Raw genomic sequence first — 19,800 nt, 5'->3', positions numbered from 1 at the left:
GGCTTCCAAGCACACCAGGAACCTGTGCTCAGCACCCAGCCCTCAACAGTGTCATTGGCTCCAGAGAGCCATACACACGTGAGAGAAGAGAAGAGGCTGAACAAAGCCCTGGCAGTTGTGTCCCCGAATTTCGACAGATGCAGTAACCTGAAAGAAGACAAGGGTGGTCAGAGGCAGTGGGAATCCGTCTGAATCTGTACAGCACGCATTCTAAATGCATTTTTAAAGTTGTCAGTGAATGTATGTAGGTAGCAGTAATTATGAAGCTGTAGGACTGAGGAATTTGTTTCTTTGCCTGTGGCTCCCCCAACCTTCAAAGCCAGCAAAGCCTCACTGAATCCCTCACAAGCTTGGACTCTCTCCAACTCCCTAGTTCTGACCTCTTGACCCAGATTTAAAGGGTTCCTGTGATTAGATCAGTCCACCTGGATAATCTCCCCATTTTAAGGTCAACTGTATTACCTCTGCAAAGTGCCTTTTGCCATGTAATGTAATATAATTCTGCAAATAATAGCCATAAAGAAGCTGGAGTGGCTATACTAACACCAGACAAAATAGATAGGAGACTTTACAACAATAAAATGTCACCAGAGATAAAGAGGGATATTTTATAACAATAAAAGGGTTAATCCATCAGGATGATGTAATAGATTTAAACACAGTGCATCTAACAGCGTCCCAAAATACATGAAGAAGAAACTGACAGAATCAAAGGGAGAAACAGACAATTCAACAATAATTATTGGAGACTTCAATACCACACTTTCAGCAGTGGATAGAACAACCAGGCAGAAGAGCAGAAGGAGACAGAAGATTTAAATAATATGACCTAACAGACACCTATAGACACTCCACCCAACAAGAGCAGAATAGAATTTCTCTCAAGTGCACTGAGAACATTCTCCAGGAGACTAGACACTAAGACATAAAATAAGCTAAAATACATTTACAGGGATTGAAGTCATATAAAATTTGGGACATCTCACACACCAACACTACAGGCTAGAAGCAGGGTGGCGAGCGGGTTGGGTAGTCTGTCCTCCTTCCTTCACTTTGTCATGAATGTTCAATAGAACTTATGGAGGTGGCTGTGGTCCCACATGTGTAGGCCATCAGCCTGGAAAAGCTAGGCAGCTGACGAGAAGAGATAGATATTTCAGGGGAGTTGCCCTAGTCTCAGGCTCACAAAACCAGGGACGAATTGATACCTAGGAAGTAAGCAGAGGTCAGGAGATCACTTTCTGTCCTGCCTGTCTGTGCCCCTCTTTAAAACCTCAGCTTCTATGTCACTAGATCCCACTGCTCAGGAGTGCTGTGGTCACCACCAACAACCATAGACCCATGATCTTGATGTTTACTGTGCTCTGGCTGAGAATACAACCACAGGTCAATAGCTTTGGGTCAACACAAACTATCAGTCAGAGTTCTATGAAAACTGCTCTGGGCATAAGGAACAGCATTCATTTCCAAGTCATCCCAAATTAGGTGGCCACTGCGTGTTTCAAAGAAACATAAAAAAAGTATTTCAGTGACTTTGACAAGTTGGAAAGAAACCCTGTGGCGCTAGGATGACACAAGTGACAAGCACGACATCTTATATACAGATTAAAACACAAAGCAACCTACAGGAGAAGAGGAGGGCGGGACTGGAGGCAGGGAGGTCAAACCTGATTTCAAGTTTAATGAGAAGCCTCCATGCTTCCCTAGTGAGTGAAAAGAAGCCACCATAACATTGGTCTCCAGCAAGAAGGTAAATAAGACACAATCTGGCTGGTAATCCTTATAAATTAATTATGCACACACGGAGCACAGTATTATACTCAGGATTTTTTTCCCCACAATATTAAAATGGTGTGGAGAAAACTAGAGAATCAAAGAAGAACACCAAGACTATCTAAAAGTTTTCAATTTTTCTTTTTCTTTTTTTGAAATTTTAAAATTTGTGTAAGGGTTGACAGGTAGTATTCATTTATAATTTAAATTTTTTTCATATTTATTTTATCCCTTTTTTCTTTTTAAAGTTTCTTTTTCTCTCCTTTTTCTTTGATTAAATTTTCCAGAACGTTGCCAATTTTACTGTATTTCATTATTTTTTTCTCAAAAGAACCAGATTTTAAAGTGTATTTCATTCTACTGCTTTTCTCTTTACTGACTCCTTCTTTTTATTAGAGCTTTCAGATATAATTTACATATACCAAAAAGTCACCATTTTACAGTATGTAGTTAAGTGATTTTTAGTATATTCACAACATTTTGCAACCATTCGATTCAGCATTTAAAAATTTTTTGCTTTATTATTTTCTTTTCTCTGCTTTCTTTGAAGTTGCACATTTTTGTTCCTTTCCTTGATAGTTAGGCTAATACTTCATTTTTATTCCTTTAAAAATAATAATATAATTTTGACTGTGTAGTTACCCCCTTAATATAACTAAAAGTTTTCAATTTTTCTGTAAGAAAAGTGTCTTCATGACTGTCCTTAAGACAATGAAAGAATTTGGGAAAATCTCGATTCCTTGGTGTTTTCTATGCTTGCAAGAATAAACAGTACAAAAATGTATTAAAGTTTTGAAAGAGACAGGCCTGTGGTTTCAGTACAAGATACTGAGAGTAGCTGCTGAGGGTGTGTCCCCATCAGGGGTGACCTTCAGAACAGACCCGGTGTCCTTGAGTCTCAGTGTGGCCTAGGCAACTAGAAGACAGGGGCTCCCAAGGTTCCATGACAGCGCCACCTTCCATTTCTGTTACTGTGTCGCCGCTTGGTTACCTGCACACTGGGTCCTCCCTCGGACACTCTTGTCAGAGCCTGACCTCTGAGCTTTGGCATCTTGTGCCTTATTTTTGTGGTTAAGGATTCTCAGTTGTGGAATGCTGACAAAGTCTGGCCTGAACTAAGTAATGAATTACATTTGCATTCTTTGCACCTGTTTAAATACATTTTTTCACTTAATGAAATCTTATTGAGGTATAATTTACATACTATAAAACTCACCCAATATAATTGTATGCTTCAGTGATTTTAGTAATTTACCAGGCAGTGCGGCCATCACCAGAATCCATCACTTGTTTTTAATTTATTATTTGTTTGGGTTTCTTCTCCCCAGGTTTTGGCTCTACTTCTTCCACCATAAGCTTCAGCATGGCAGTATCTCTCACCACTTTCTCTGGTCAGAGAAGTGAAATGAGCATCCTGGAAACCAACCAGTACTTGCGCTCCCAGCTGGAAAAAAGCAAACAGGACTTTCAAGACCTCACAGAGAAATTCCTCATGTCCCAAGCTACTGCCTACTCCCTGGCCAAACAGCTGCAGAAATACAGTAAGTCCTATGGGTTCACAGTCACCAAAGTAATAAATGATTGTCCATCTTCCCTCTAAGCACCTAAACACCCTCCAGACCTTCTTTTCTCTTCTTCATCCAATCAAATAAAATAAATCTCATCCTTACTATACTCCTAGAATGGTGGAAGTGGGTAGTTTACCCTCATTTTGCAGAGGATGGAAACACTGAGGCACAAAGGAGTAAAGTTTGCAGTGGGAGTGTATGGAGGAATAGAGGCTGAGATCTCGGTTCAGGCACTAAACTTTCTTTTCTCTCCTAGGAATACGTGTCAGATCCTTGTTGGCTTAAACATGTCAGGATTTAATTCAAACTTTTATGAGCACCCATTTGCAAAGCACAGTTCTAGCTGCACTCAGGGAGAAAGAAGTGATAGGAGACCCCACCTACCTTAAAGGAGTTTAAAGCTCTCTGTTCCCAAGTGAACCACAGATATCTGGAGATGAGAACATCAATAACAGAGAGTGGAGGGATGGAGCTGTAGTGACTGAGGAACAGGGGAGCGAGGGCACGAGAGGGACAGGGATATAAGGGGAGGATTCTTACTGACCCTGAAATTGAGTTTGCTTTCAAATTTCTACCATTATTTTTCAATAAACCAATGGGGGATAAAATTTGCTATCCAACTTACTGACATGGGCCGAAAAGTAGAAATTAAAGCCTACTTGTCAACGAAGTGAAAAGACAAGCTTTGGAGCGTGGGAATGTTAGTTTTTTTTTTGTTGTTGTTGTTGTTGCTTTTTGGTACGCGGGCCTCTCACTGTTGTGGCCTCTCCAGTTGCGGAGCACAGTCTCTGGACGCGCAGGCTCAGCAGCCATGCCTCACGGGCCTAGCCGCTCTGCGGCTTGTGGGATCTTCCCGGACCGGGCACGAACCTGTGTCCCCTGCATCGGCAGGCGGACTCTCAACCACTGTGCCGCCAGGGAAGCCTTGAATGTTAGGTTTTTTAGTATCAGTTATTATAATAATAACGCAGCTTTTTTTGAAACTGCAGAAGAAGAAAGATATCGTCCAACATCTTCATGTAAAGGTAACACAGTGCAGTGATTAAGAGCATGTACCCTGGCGCCAGACTTCCTGGATTTAAACCCAAGTTGTTTATCTTCTCTCTGCCTCAATTTCCACATCTGTAATGGTAATAGGACTAGTGTCTACCTCCTCAGGTAGTGGTGCTGATTACAGGATGATAATTCTCTAAAATCTACTAGAACAGGGCCTCGGCAAACACTGTGTATTAGTTCTGCCTCCAGACTAACACACAGCACCGTTAGCATTTGAGCATGTGTCTTTCAGACTTTTTTCCCTTCATACACATTTTTACACAGTTTGTCTCCAGATAAACTTTAAAATCTTTGAGGGACTTCCCTGGTAGTGCAGTGGTTAAGAACGGGTTTGAGCCCTGGTCCGGGAAGATCCCACATGCTTCGGAGCAACTAAGCCCGTGTGTCACAACTACTGAGCCCGCCGGCCTAGAGCCCATGCTCCGCAATGAGAGAAGCCCCCGCAATGAGAAGCCCGCACAATGAAGCGTAGCCCCCGCTCACTACAACTAGAGAAACCCCGCACACAGCGACAAAGACCCAACACAGCCAAAAATAAATGAATAAATAAAAATTTTTTTAAATCTTTGAAATATTGGGGGATTACGGAAACTCTCAGTGTGGGACAACTGTCAGCCCTACAGTCCTTGGAGCCTTCCCCAAAACACGGGAAATTCCTACTCCATGCCCCAGGTTAATATTCTACTTAAGAGGCTGCAAGGCTTGGTAAAGTTTTGGAGTCAGAACTCAGGGTATGTGAATTCTGACTTTGCTTCATTCCAGTTGAATCATCTTGAGAAAGTTATTATACCTGCCTGTGAGCTTCTCTTTCCTCAGCTCTAACATGGGAAGGAATCAAATGCCAAGTAGTTGGGAGGCTGAGGAATCAGATGTGGAAATCCCTGCGTAGAGCCTGCTACCGAGGTTACATCAGTCCCCGGGATGGACCCTCCCTCCTCCCTTGAAGGCAGTGACCCAGCAGCCTGTCCAGCTTTCCCCTGAGGCAGCATCTCTGTTTCCCCAGAGTGTGAAGAGTACAAAGACCTCATTGAATCTGTGCTGGAGGAGGAAATGCTGTTTGAGGAGGGGGAGCTGGCAGAGAAGATGAGACCGGCTGCAAGTCTTGGGTAAGGAGGAAGCTGTGTGGGAAAGTGTGTGAAGTGGGGAAGCCCAGGCTGATAGAATAAAGAGCAAATCTGTGCAAGGAGAAGGGCAGAAATGTACACGGCAGGCCCAGAACTAGACAAAGACAGCCTGCGGGGCTGTGGGAACTGGATGGTGGACTAGTTAGGCCTCTGGATTCTCCCTCAAATACTATATGAATCAAATGGAGACACATGCCTGGGTTGGAATACTAGCAATGTGGCTTCTAGCTGTGTGACCTTGGGCAAATGTACTTAAGTTTCCAGTGTCTGAGTTACCTCAGCTACCTCATCTGCAAAATGGAAATACGAACAGTGTCTACCTCAGAGAGTTATGAAGATTAAATGCATGATTACCAGTGGTTAGAACCCTCTCTCACACATGTGAAGCTCTCAACAAATATTTACTGTAATTATTATACTTGTTCTTACTTTTTATAAGTGTGGCGATTGTCATCTTTTTTTAATATTAGATTTGGGTTTTTTTAAAATTAATTAATTAATTTATTTTTGTGGTACGTGGGCCTCTCACTGTTGTGGCCTCTCCCGTTGCGGAGCACAGGCTCCGGACGCGTAGGCTCAGCGGCCATGGCTCACGGGCCCAGCCGGACTGGAGCATGAACCCGTGTCCCCCGCATTGGCAGGCGGGCTCCCAACCACTGCGCCACCAGGGAAGCCCTAGATTTGTTTTTTATTAGTTATGCAGTCCTGACTTAAGGAATCCATGCTCTCAAAGGAGTCCTGACCCCTGAGAGGGGCTTCTTGATGGTGGCTGCCCCAGGTTATGCAGCCTCAGGGCTGGGCCTCTGTAAGACTAGGTCCCTGGGGTGGTCGCAGCCTGGGGACTGCGAGGACCTCTGCTCTTGACAGGCCCGGGGCTTGGCCATGGCTGGCAAGGAGACACTCCTAATTTCCAATACATTTCGTGATAATAATGTTTCTCCTCCCCAACTTTGATTTTTTTTTTCTAAGTATCAGACAATGTGGAGTGTTAACTGGGAGGGGCATTGAGTAGATAGATAATTGAGCAGCTGTTGCCTACAAAATGAATTATTAATTTGCAAGGACCAGCATTGCCCATCCTTAGAGAGTTTCAAACATAGGGTAGATTGTGGCATTTAAGACGTCTTTTAACCTTGGTTAAAATGAAATCTGAGAAGCTCAATTGTTTAAGACCCACTAAAGCAGAGATATTTGATTGAAGGAGGCCTAGGTCTGGAGCCCTGTTTCTCCCTGGTCTCTGCCTTTACCTCCTCTGACACTTTACAGGAACTCTAAGGAATAGAGTTTGAAAGACAATCTGTAGAAGATCACTTAGTGGTGAGGAGATTCAGGCATCAGATGGGGTAGATGACAATGTCTAGTCTAGCATTAGGATTACGTGGTTCTAAGTATTAACTGATTGCCTACTTGGGTGTATACACGCTACTGTGTACTGTTAAGTTGGGTAATACGGCCCTGTCTCCAGCCTCACAGAGCTCACATTCTAGATTGGAATCTATGAGAAATATTTGTACAATAATTAGAAAACTGTGAAATCCCACATAGAGTAATGCAATTGTTACTCAGAATTTTAATTGTTACTCTTAAGTGCCTCCTTACTAATTACGGCTTATCTTCTTGTCATTCAAAGGAATGCTCTTCATCTTGACCCTCTCACTGATTTTTCTTTTCATCCTTTCAATTAGTATCAGATGTACCTGTCCAATACTTCTGTACCTGACTTCCACCCACACACACTTTCTGCATAATGCTTGATGTTGCATATGACATTGAAATGGATGTGGACTGAAGTGAGGAACTGAAAGGGCTTCTTTTTAAAGCAAAATTAATAAAAAAGAAAGAGACAAACCCAATGTTATTTTACTCATTCCCTCTGTCACAGGCAAGGCACACAACCTGTGCAAGAATTCAACATGGGGAATTTCTTACGAGTAATCGAAGAGATATCTCTGCTGAAATTCCCATAACTTATCATTCATGACTTTCACTTTTACTTTTCTTTCCCACTCTAGGAGATATGATCCCCTAATTCAGGCTCAGGCCCGAGAACTGACCCACTTACGACAGAAGCTACAGGAAGGGAAAGGTGTCTGTTATTTTTTCATGCAGCAGGCAAAGGACACAGTCAAGTCTTTTGAGAGTCTCCTCAGGAGCACTGACATTACCTACTACCAGAGACAGAGATTCTGTGAGCTACTGGCCCAAGGAATCCAGCTGGCAGAGAGACTTGCCAGCAAACTCACCACTGGTAAGTTGGCTTACAGGTGTGTGAGGACCCTTAGCTCCTCCCAAGGCCCTAGCCTCACATAAGACTCCGTGCCTTCACGACTCTAAGTGTGACTTTTTAGCCAGATGCCCTGCTGTTTTGTGCCAGTCTCAGCCAAAGGATAGTGACGCTGTCAGCTAGATAAACCTGGGGGTCCTCCCCTGGGCCCGAGGCAAGCCCCCACAGACAGTTCCCGTTTTGGCGCCAATGTTATGGCTGGACCAGCCCTTGTGGTTCTTATTATGATTGCAAGATACACCTCAGCAACAACCGTCAGGGAACTTTGAGGAATATGAGGTGTATTACTCACACTTCCTGGAGGGTACACGGCTCCCCCAGGGCCGCCCAGTGAGGTCAGGGGTAGAGAGGGAGACAGCACAGGCCTGTGGTTCTGTGCATGCAGAGGTCCCCTGGTCCAGTCAGTTGCTTAGAAACAGGTGGTTTCTCCTAAAGTATTTACTCCTCAGTGGCTGCTGCAGGGTCTGTGTGAGAGGAATAATGGGACTCACAACCATGGTGCCTCAACCAAGTTGGTGGGGGAAATGAAGGTTGCAGCTGAAGAAGTACAGAGTACAGCCGGGCAAGTGTCCTGTGTGCTGGGGAACAGGACGCATCATGGGGACGATTCACCACACCAGCAGCAGTGTTCATTGTTGCTCAGGAAAGCCTGCCAGGCTACTCCTCTAAAGACACGACCTGAGCCCTCCTGGAATAATTCTTTCAGAGCGTTATGAACAAACATGTAGGTATAAAAAAATAAATAAAATTCTAAAATTCTAAATAAATAAATAAAGTAAACCCCCCTCCCAAAAAACAAAAAAAACCCCAAACATGTAGGGCATTATGGCTCTGTCAGATAGGCCCTTGTATTTGTAAGGCATGAAATGGGACCTGCTCAATTTCCTACTAGCCGTCTTTATTTTTGGTTCACAGGAAATCATCATGATAGGAAGGATGAAGACGGACAGGAGCCACTGGCACCCAGGTAACTCTGAATGATGAAAGGGCTGATAATGGAATGGTGAAATCTAGAGAGGATTCCAGAAGCAAGAGACCCAGAGGCCAAAGGTCCCAGATCCAGGAGAAACCAGAAACTGCTGATTATACCTATTTCATTTGTTCATCATACAATGATATGTCCTATTAATCCATGTTTTCTGTTCTCTTTGCAGTTCTTGTATTAGTTACCATTTCTTAGTAATTCCTCAAGCTAAGTTAACTAGAGTCATTCTGACCTAAAGGTAAACCAGCCAGAAATCCCTGGTTTCTATTTTCTAAAAACCTGCATGGTTAAAAGCTAAAGTGAGATGCCTATCTGGTTTCTGCACAGTTTCCTGACATATGTTGGCAGATGTTTCATAGCCAGAAATATCTTGAAAAATAAAGTGAATCATATCAAACATTTAGAGAGAGAGAGAGAGAGAGAGGTCTAAAAGCTGCAAGAGCCCTAGGAGGTTACATTGCCTCAGCAGCCATTATTCAATGGACTCCTTCATATACTATTACATAAAATTTGTCCACAGCATTTTAAAGCCAATATTACAGGTCTCTGTGTGTTCAATGTGTCAGAGTGTATTTTAGAGGAGTCGTTGAGTCTATTTCCTCATCCGCGTTATGAGGTCAGTACACTGAACACTTGCTGCTCTCCTACCCCGACTCCAGGCACACTATAACCCCAGTCAGAAGTGGATTGTTATGCTTTCTCTCTCTGAGAGGATGGCCCCTTTGGTTTCTGGTGCCTCTTCCATGAGCTTCAGATCAGGACCAGCTGTGAGGCTGTGGTTCCAGGTTGCCTTAGTTTAATCTCCTGTCTCGCCTGCCCTCCACCCTCCCTCCTCTCCATTCCCCACCCAGGCTCAGCAGGGGGCTCCAGGAGGAAGAAGTGAATGAAGTCCTGGAGGACTCACTGGATGAAAGGTATCTGACTCATTCCAGTCTCCACGACTCCCACCAGCCTCCCAGCAGCAATGCCTTTGTGTGTGATGTGCAGGAGGCGACCTCTGCTGTGGATGTAGCCAGTGAGTACTCCCAATTAAAGAGAATAACCCCCAACAGCCAGAAGACTGAATAATAAAGCTCCGGTAGCTTTTACATGCTCACCACTTCTGTCTACGCTGATTGAGATCATCTCTGCAGGCAGTCCCTAAAAACTAACCTTGAAAAAGTGATTAGGCTGAACACAGTTCTGGGTCCAAGGTTTAAGTACAAAAACTTACTCACTCCTTGGTGAGTCTGGTCATTTGCATTGTTCCTGGTCCACTCCTCACCTCTGTCCCTCTGTCCCTCTGTCCCCCACTGGCATATGCAAGCTGAGGAACCCCAGGCAAACCAGAGTGCAGAGAGTGAAGGGATCATGGCAAACTCTCTGCCACCCTTCAGCACATGCAAGGAATCTGTCTAATAAACTTCCTTCTTTAAGATGAAGCATCTTAGCTTTTCTGAATTGTTCTTGCTATTTATAGTTCTGGAACGGTGTCCCTTAGGCTTTTCTAGCTGTCCAAGAATATTGGCAGTCTTGCCCATATTTGGGGCCCACTTATCATGGTTCCTGAGTTCAAGCACCAGTGTCCATCTCCCCTCGGGTGGCTTGTCTCCCCATAAGGTTCCATCTTAGTACTAGAATATCGGTGGTGTCCCTAAGGCCAAGGCTCTGATCTTGGCAACACTTGGGTAAATGACCAGGGTTCCTATTCTTTGTGCAACACAAGATTTGGTGGGGTTATTTTTGTTTGTTTGTGGGTTTAGTCTCAGGGCAGTATTCCAATCTAAACCAACAGCTAGCATATCTACTAGAGAAATGGCTGAATCTAGCAGCAATGCCACTAGCGTGCCCCTTTCCAAAAAACCAACCCAAACTAGCCAGTGAAGCTCCTCCATGAGTAAGAGCCCCTGGGTTAACAGACTCATTGGTGTGTGTGCGCACACTAAGACCTCAACTTTCATCTCCTTTCCCCTACTTGAATGACTTTCCTTTGGGGACAAAAGTTTGGATTGTTAGAGGACAATACGTTTTATATTCTCTTCTAGGCATGAAACTATCTTAATTTGCTCACTGTTAACTGAGTTTTTCATAGCGATATAAACCACATCAGGTTTTGTCTTTTTGCCAGAGATGGGTATAAGTACGTGTCTTTTGTTACTCAGTCCATTCCCTTACAAAGGTATCTTCACCCCTGCTTCCCATTTCACCCTGTGGTGCAGAGGGAGGTCTTTGCCATCTCTTAAAGATGTTCAGTCATAAATCAGATGGGAGAGGTATTTAGGAGAGAGGAATACCTTCCTAGTACCCACAAAGTCATACTGAAGAGGGGGCCACTCCTTTCCCAGTGCTAGACAAGACCTACTCAGAGGCCTTCAGTGTTTTCCCACCTTGTGTCAACCTCCCTTATACTTCCCAGATCCTTGTGTAGGAGGTGGCTGTAGGAGTGAGCTTGGCCGTGGGCCACGCTTTGTTTGAAAGCCTAAGGGCTCTTAAAGGAAGCTACCTGGCGCTCCCTGATGAGAAGGTGAATTGGCAGAAGAATGGTGAAAGGCAGGGATCTTGCTGAGAGGCCCCAGCCACCCCATTCCACCTTCTACATCATTCCATGTCCTGGGGGAATGGCTGCAGTAGATGAGATCCAGAACCTGTGCCAGCACCTGAAGGAAATCCTTTTCATCAATGCCAGCCTTCCAGAAAAGTTGGAACATCATCTCAGCATTCCTGACCAAAGAAATGGTAGGGGAGGCCCAAGTTTGCCTCCTTCTGGCCATGTGTATCTCTCTAAGGACCAGTCTCCTGTGCAGGGCTTCACAGACTTCAAGAGCTTTGATATACCTTACTTCACTTACTTCTTATAAATGGCCCAGCTAGGCAGGTGGGGCAGGTACTATTATTCTTACTTGATAGGTGAGTAAGTAGGCTCTGATAGATTTGCCCCAAGGCTGAGCTATGCCTCCATCCTAGATCTGTCTGACCTCCAAAGCCATTCTTGTGACTCCTGTGCTGTATACTTTCTGCTCCTCTCCTCTTGTGTGATCGTCATTCAGCAGAACTCAGGTTTCTGAGCTCTTTTTCAAGCAGAGTGAGGGTCTCCACGGCTGCCATCCTCACCCCCTCCCTTTTGTCGTGGTTACTCTTCATGGTCCCCAAGGTGGTTCTTGTTCCCACATCCTCCTCTTAGATTGCATTCACACAGAGGCCATCATTCCACAGTCTTGTGCTGGGACAGTGACCTGGCCCCTTCCCACACCAAAGCAGCAGCTATTTAATGGGAAAAGGTATGTCTCTAATTGCAGCTGCTAGGTGTGATAATACGTATGAATGTTTTGGCATTTGTTAAGGGCCATGTGAAAGTTAAGCTTCTGCCCCATCACGCTGAAGTCCCAACCCTTGAGTGCCGGTTTTGTTCTGAGCCGAGACAGAAGCACAGGACAAGGAACTGCAGAAAGCATCCTCTTAAGCAAATGTGCATAACTTGTCTAAACTGTGATTATTTCCTGGAACAGGATGCACTTCTCACTTCTACAGGCAGATCTTGGAGTCCACTGCCCAGCTGTACAAGGAAAACAGACATCAGGAAAGACAATCAGAGCCTTCTGGCTCACCTGAGTCATATTCCAGAGGTAAGTGGTCAAAACCCACAGGGTGAGACCACTCTCAGATCTTTCTTTTTTCTCTTGCCACATCTGGGTATCGAAACAAAAGATGATGATGGGGAGACCAAAACTATTTCACAACGGAGAATTCTCATAGTTTTTTCAACCTAGATAGGTGCTCCCTCTACAGGTCCCCAAGACTCCAGGCTCCAGGAATGGGTAGCTCTGGGAAATCCACCACTTAGTTACAAAATTCACCCTATTATTGAAGCCTGGATTCCAGTCCCAGGTTTCTCAATTTACAGGTCATGTGGCTTTAGTTACTACTTAACCTCTTGACCTACTGTTTCCTCATGGGCAAAGGAACTGTATTTGAATGGTATATAGGTTCTGGTACCAATTCCAACGTGGTAAGGGAGATTTCCCCTTCCACAGGTTAAGGGTTAAGCATTCAGGCCTTCAGGACTGCCTCACACCCCCATATCCTGTCCATTTCTGAGGGCAGTTGAAAGCCCATGTTGTTACCTGTACTTCTGACTGACTGGCTAGAAATCAGAGGATATCACCACCCCCTCCTCAGGTTCGATTAATTTCCTAGAATTGTTTCTCACAGAACTCAGAGAAACATTTTACTTACTATCACTAGATTACCGGTTTATTATAAAAGGATATAACTCAGGAACAGCAAATGGAAGAGATGCATAGGGCAAGGCAGCGGGGGAAGGGTGTGGAGCTTCCACGCCCTCTCAGAGCAAGCCACTATCCCAGCACCTCCATGTGTTCACCAACCCGGAAGCTCTCACAGCACTAAAAACCCTCCCAGGAGGTCAGGAGCTGGGACTGGAAGTTCCAACCCCCTAATCACAAGGTGGACCTTCCTGGCAACAAGCCCCCCACATTCCTTGCCTTCCAAAAGTTACCTCATTAACATAACACAATAACCTTTATCCCTCCATCACTTAGGAAATTCCAAGGGTTTTAGGAGCTCTATGCCAGAAACAGAGATGAAGACCAAATATACATTTCTTATTATAAATCACATCACACAGGTGGTGTCTGAGAGCCTCCTGGTTTCACATTCCAGGGCTGTTCCCTTGGCACCACCCTCCTATTTAAAAGGAATTGGACATGGATTTAGGAGCCCGATTTCCATTCAAAATATCCTCTCTTTCCTGTTTCTGAATGTGCATGCTTGAAGCCAGGCACATCTCTCCTGAGAGGTGTGAAAGGCCTTCATTTTTCTCCACAAGAGTAGAATGGAGAGTAAACTGATACCGAGGAGGAGGTGGTAGGGATCTAGCTAAAAGCTGCTTAAAGCTAAAAGCTGCTTAAAGGTGCAGCAGCTTTGAGCAGGGCTATCAGTATTTTGAGCTGGTGGGGGCCTAAGTTCCACACCACAGTGCAGACAGTATCTTTCAGAGGACTTTCCCTCTAATCTGCTAGCACAACTTTCTCTTTCCAGACGGTAGGCTTACCACCATAGCTTATCCACTCAGCTGCATGCAGGTGGCACGTGGCCTCTTTCCTCTCTTAGCTCTCAATCAAACCTCAGTTTGGTATCAGCAGAACCTGATAGAAAATTCTCAGTTTTTGTTTCCGTTTTCTGTTTCAGGTAACAACTAATGCTGGAACTATGAGACGTTCTGTCTTATTTCAACAAAGCATAGTCACAAACATTTCCCCAATTGATGAGAAAAACAACAAAACAAGCAAAAGTCCAAATCTGAAAGGAAGAGCAAGATTTCACAGCCACTCCAGACTTTTACTCCAAATGGATAGTTTGATTACAGAAATCACAGCCCTTCAGCCTGCAAATGTGATAACTGCCTAAGGGACACCAATACCTAAATTCTCAGATAATCTTGAGAAGCCCTAATCCTTTTTCCTTCCCACCCCCATCCTGTGGATAACTGGAGTCAGCAGCAGCTGGAAGAAAATGGCAAGGATTTGGGTGAAGAATAAGCCAGAATAGTGTCGCTGCAGACCATTCATCAGCTCTTCAGCACATGTCCTTTTTCCTTGAAGGTTGGGGGTTTATAAAGATCCTAGAATAGAGTCTATTTTATATACATTCTGTTGGCTATCATCTTTTTGTGCAAATCAAAATTATAAAGCTTTCTTTCTTCAGCTTAAAGCAGGAAACTCAAACTTTAAAGTGCCCACTGCATTTATACCCCAGAGTGATAGAAACCAGGTCTGAGTGCATCATTTCATTCCAAAATTAAATATTATTGTACACCTGCTATTACAAAGAAAATATTCATTGTGTCTCTCTCACCCTCTGGGAACCAAGATACTCAGACAAAAAGTTCTGCCCCCACAGTTGGGCATCTGTAAGCAGAGCCGCGGTCTCGTACATATCCACCTAACGGGGGACCCAAGGACACAGTGATAGAATCTCTGCCAGAGAAGGATCCTGAGAGCTTACTGTTCACTGTTGTATTTCCGATACACTCTAGCAAAAGTTCCATCCTAGAGGTCTCGTTTAGGGCCCACAGAGAGAGAGATAACATACCTAGATGGAACTGGTAGCTTTCAAATATCTCCACGCTCATTTGGATATTTTTTTCTAAAAATAAATTCCTTGTACCCTCTGTCTGTCTTTTGCTATCAAATATAACATCAGGACATCACATTCAGAAGCTTTGAAACATATAAAGTAGCCTCCAACTTACCAGACTTCTGGGTTAGAAAGCTGATTCATGTAAGGAGGACAAATCCTGGGTGGCAGGAAGGGATCCTTTAGGTGGGTTTGTACAGTACACTTCTGACTTACATTTTTTTGTATGAGTGGGTGGCATTGAGCACTGTCACACCCTTCTGTAAGGGAGAGAGACATTGAGAGCCAATTTTTAGTCCAGGACTCAGCTCTTCACAGCCTCCTGTGTTTTACAATCATTTTCCCCCACAATTATTTACTTTGAAAAATTTCAAACCTACAGAAAATTTGAAAGACCCATACAATGAACACCTCTATTCTGCTCATCTAAATACAACAATTAACATTCATTTGCTCCTTTTCTCTGTCTGCACTCACCCACCCACCCATTCATGTTGCTTTAATAAATGCAGACAAAATGCCCACTTCTAAATACTTCAGCATGTATTTCCTGGTGTTAAAGGCATCATTCTATGTAACCAAGATACAATTCAATTACCAAATCATAGGACATTAATACTAATTCAATACTATTATCTAATATATGCTCCAGGTATAAATTTTACAATTGTTTTAATGTCATATGCATGTGCCTGTATGTAGATACAGATGCATTTAATATATGCATCTATATTATACATATATATGAGCAAGAGATTAAGAATTAAGTGTGTGTGTTGTGGTACTGGTATCTTCCCCTGTTCTAATTAAAATTTCTAAATTACACTTTGGTCCTTATTACCTGGAACTCTCTCCTGATGTCTTTGTTTATGTTGTTTCTGATGGCATTGAATTTCTGAAGAGGACAGGCTAATTATCTTGTTCAGTGTCCTACATTCTGATCAAACTAAACATTTTTGGAAAGATCAGCACGTAGTATTTGTGCTTCCTGCTGCATCCTGTCAGGAAGCAAGTGGTCGAAGAACAAAGCAACAAAATAGTGTGAATACTTTTCGTCGAAAATCTTAAAGGAAACACACCAGCAAGGTTAAGTCTGTATTGTGCCTGTAGTCCTTCAATCCAAACCACAGTGTCTGCCATCTATCTTGACAGGAACTGAGTCTTTGGGTTTGCTTTTAACCCCAGCACTGACTGCGACCGTTATTTGCAGCCACAGAGCATGATTTACTGAAGACTTACCAGCGCAACGCGATCCGAAGAAGGGAAGGAAAACCCACAGTGAACAAACCTACAGCCAGGCCACTGGGAACCTTGGATGGGCCCCATGTCTGAGCATGCTCAGAAGCTACTCCCAAATGTGAAACGCCTGCTCTCAAGCAGTCTGTAGCTTCCACTAAGGAATCGTGCCATCATAGCCATTTTTTCTAGTTGAGATATTTTAAATATTAGTGGGGCTTCTAGGGAGAAATGAGCTTAGTGCATTTAAAATAAAATCAAACTCCTTGCCCTAGTCTACACCGGCTTATCTCCATCGCCCATACTTCTGTTTTTGTGGTTTGTTAGGTTTTTTTTTTTATTGCAGTATAGTTGATTTACAATGTTGTGTTAGCTTCAGGTGTACAGCATAGTGACTTAGTATATTTGCAGATTATACTCCATCATAGGTTATTACAAGATGATGCATATGATTCCCTGTGCTATACAGTATACCTTTGTTGCTTAAATATTTTATATAGTAGTTTGTATCTGTTAATCCCATACCCCTAATTTGTCCATCCCTTCTTCCCACTCTCCTTTGGTAACCACAAGTTTGTTTTCTGTATCTGTGTGTGTTTCTGTTTTGCATATGCATTTGTTTTGTTTCTTTAGATTCCACATATAAGTGATATCATGTAGTGTTCATGTTTTTCTGTCTGACTTATTTCACTAAGCATCATATTCTCTAGGTCCATCCACATTGCTGCAAATGGCAGTTTCATTCTTTTTAAAGTCTGAGTGATATTCCATTGTGTGTATATACACACACACACACACACATACACATTGCATCTTCTTAATCTAACACTCTGTTGATGCGTACCTGGGTTGCTTCCATGTCTTGGCTACTGTGGGGGTGCTGTGAACATGGGGGTACACATATCTTTTCAAAGTAATGTTTTCATTTTTACTGGACATATACCCAGGAGTGGAATTGTTGGATCATCTGGTAGTTCTATTTTTAGTTTTTAAGGAACCTCTATACTGTTTTCCATAGTGGCTGCACCAATTTACATTCCCACCAACAGGACACAAGGATTTCTTTTTCTCCATATCCTCACCAGCACTTGTTATTTCTTGTCTTTTTGATAAAAGCCATTCTAACAGGTGTGAAGTGATAGCTCATTGTGGTTTTGATTTGCATTTCTCTGATAATTAGTGATATTGAGCATGTTTTCATGTACCTCTTGGCCATCTACATGTCTTCTTTGGCAAAATGTCCATTCAGATTCTCTGCCCATTATTACCTGGAATTTTTGGGGATTTTTTGGTATTGAGTTATATAAGTTCTTTGTGAATTTTGGCTGTTAATCTCTCAACAGATATATGATTTTCAAATATTTGGTAAGTTAACTTTTCATTTTATTGATGGTTTCCTTGGCTGTGCAGAAGCTTTTTAGTTTAATGTAGTTTCACTTGTTATTTTTGCTTGCGTTCGCATTGCTTTTTGTGTCAAATTCAAAAAGTCATTGCCAAGGTCAATGTCAAGGAGCTTACCATCTGTGTTTTTTTTAAGGAGTTTTATGGTTTAGGGTCTTACTTTTAAGTCTTTAATCCATTTTGAATTAATTTTTGTGTATGGTGTAAGATAATGGTCCAGTTTCATTCTTTTGCATGTGGCTCTCTAGTTTTCCTAACACCATTTTTTTTTTTTTTTTTTTTTTTGCGGTACGCGGGCCTCTCACTGTTGTGGCCTCTCCCGTTGCGGAGCACAGGCTCCGGACGCGCAGGCTCAGCGGCCATGGCTCACGGGCCCAGCCACTCCGCGGCATGTGGGATCTTCCCGGACCGGGGCACGAACCCGTGTCCCCTGCATCGGCAGGCGGACTCTCAACCACTGCGCCACCAGGGAAGCCCTAACACCATTTTTGAAGAGACTGTCCTTTCTCTGTTGTATATTCTGGGCTCCTTTGTCATAAATTAATTGTGTGCTTATTTCTGGGCTCTCTATTCTGTTTCATTGATTTAGGTGTCTGTTTTTATGCTGATAACATACTGTTTGATTACTATAACTTTGTAATATAGTTTGAAATCAGAGGGCATGATACCTCCAGCTTTGTTCTTTTTTCTCAAGATTGATTTGACTATTTGGGAGCTTTTGTGGTTCCATACAAATTTTAGGTTTGTTTGTTCTAGTTCTGTAAAACATGCCACTGAAATTTTTATAGGGTTTGCATTGAATCTGTAGATTTCTTTGGGTAGTATGGATATTTTAACAATGTAAATTCTTCCAACCCATGAGCATGGAGTATCTTTTCACTTATTTTGTGTCTTCTTCAGTTTCTCTCATCAGTGTCTTATAGTTTTCAGTATACAGGTCTTTCATCTCTTTGGTTAAATCTATTCCTAGGTATTTTATTATATTTGATACAGTTGTAAATGGGATTGTTTTCTTAATTTCTCCTTGTGATTTTTTTGCTATTAGTGTATAGAAACAGCAGATTTTTGTATTATTTGTATTGTGATTATATCCTGCAACTTTACTGAATTCATTGATTAGTTCTAACAGTTTTTTGTGGAATCTTTAGGGTTTTTTATATAAAATATCAGTTCATCTGCAAATAATGACAGTATTACGTTTTCCTTTCCAATTTGGATTTCTTTTCTTTCTTTTCCTTACCTAATTGCTCTGGCTAGGACTTCCAATGTTATGTTGAGTAAAAGTAGTAGAGTGGACATCCTTGTCTTTTTCCTAATCTTAGAGAAGAAGATTTCATCTTTTCCCCATTGAGTATGATAATAGCTATGAGCATTTAAACTATTTTTTTCTTTGACTATTGAGCTTACCTTGTATCTCTGGTGTAAACCCCACTTGGTTATGGTGTGTAATTCTTTGTACATATTGCTGAATTCTATTTGTTAATATTTTGTTAAGATTTTTCATCTATATTCATGAGGGAAATTTGTAGGATATTAATATATTTATGTAAGATAGCTATAGTTTTCTTTTTGAACTTTTTTCCCCCTGGTTTTGGTGTCAGGGTAATACAGGCTTCATAGAATGAATTGAGAAGTGTTTTTTACTCTTCTATTTTCTGGAAGAGATTGTATAGAATTGATATTAATTCTTCTTTAATCTTTTGGTAGAATTCTCCAGCACAACCATCTGGGTCTGGGATTGCTTTCCTTGGAATATTTAAATTACAAATTGACTTTCCTGAACAGTTATAGAGCTATACAAATGATCAGTTTCATATTGAGTGAGTTGTAGTAATTTGTACTTATGAGGAATTTGTCCATTTCATCTACGTGGTCAAATTTATCTGTGTAGAGTTTTCCATGATATTCCCTTATTATCCTTTTGATATCTGCAAAATCTGTACTGATTGTAGTCTCTATTCATTCCTGATACTAGGTACTTGTCTTCTCTCTTTTTCCTTTGTCAAGTTTATTGATCTCTTCAAAGAATCAGCTTTCATTTTATTGATTTTATCTATTGCTTTTTTGTTTTTAATGTCATTGATTTCTGCTTTGTATTATTTTCTTCCTTCTGTTTGCTTGATTTCTTTTACTTTTTCTTGTTTCTTGATGTGGGACCTTAGGTTATTGATTTGATACCTCTTTTCTTTTCTCTTCTTTTCACATAAATTTCACTTTATTTAAAACATATGAAAGGGG

At 42.3% G+C, this 19,800-nt stretch overlaps 1 protein-coding gene across 1 annotated transcript; it reads left to right on the top strand.

Moving 5' to 3' along the window:
- The first annotated feature begins 3,136 nt into the window (after positions 1–3,136).
- Positions 3,137–14,058, top strand: LOC101286424 (neuroblastoma breakpoint family member 6-like protein). The gene is made up of 7 exons (XM_049713186.1): positions 3,137–3,314; positions 5,401–5,503; positions 7,534–7,769; positions 8,721–8,772; positions 9,642–9,805; positions 12,276–12,392; positions 13,978–14,058. Exons 1-7 carry the CDS (start codon positions 3,137–3,139, stop codon positions 13,986–13,988), a joined length of 861 nt encoding a protein of 286 aa, XP_049569143.1. The 3' UTR covers positions 13,989–14,058.
- The last annotated feature ends 5,742 nt before the right edge of the window (positions 14,059–19,800 follow it).

The sequence above is a fragment of the Orcinus orca genome, chromosome 1 (assembly GCF_937001465.1).
Source record: "Orcinus orca chromosome 1, mOrcOrc1.1, whole genome shotgun sequence".
In the NCBI taxonomy this organism is placed as follows: domain Eukaryota; kingdom Metazoa; phylum Chordata; class Mammalia; order Artiodactyla; family Delphinidae; genus Orcinus; species Orcinus orca.
Note: the sequence above shows the minus strand (reverse complement) of the source record. Positions and strands in the feature narration are given on the sequence as shown.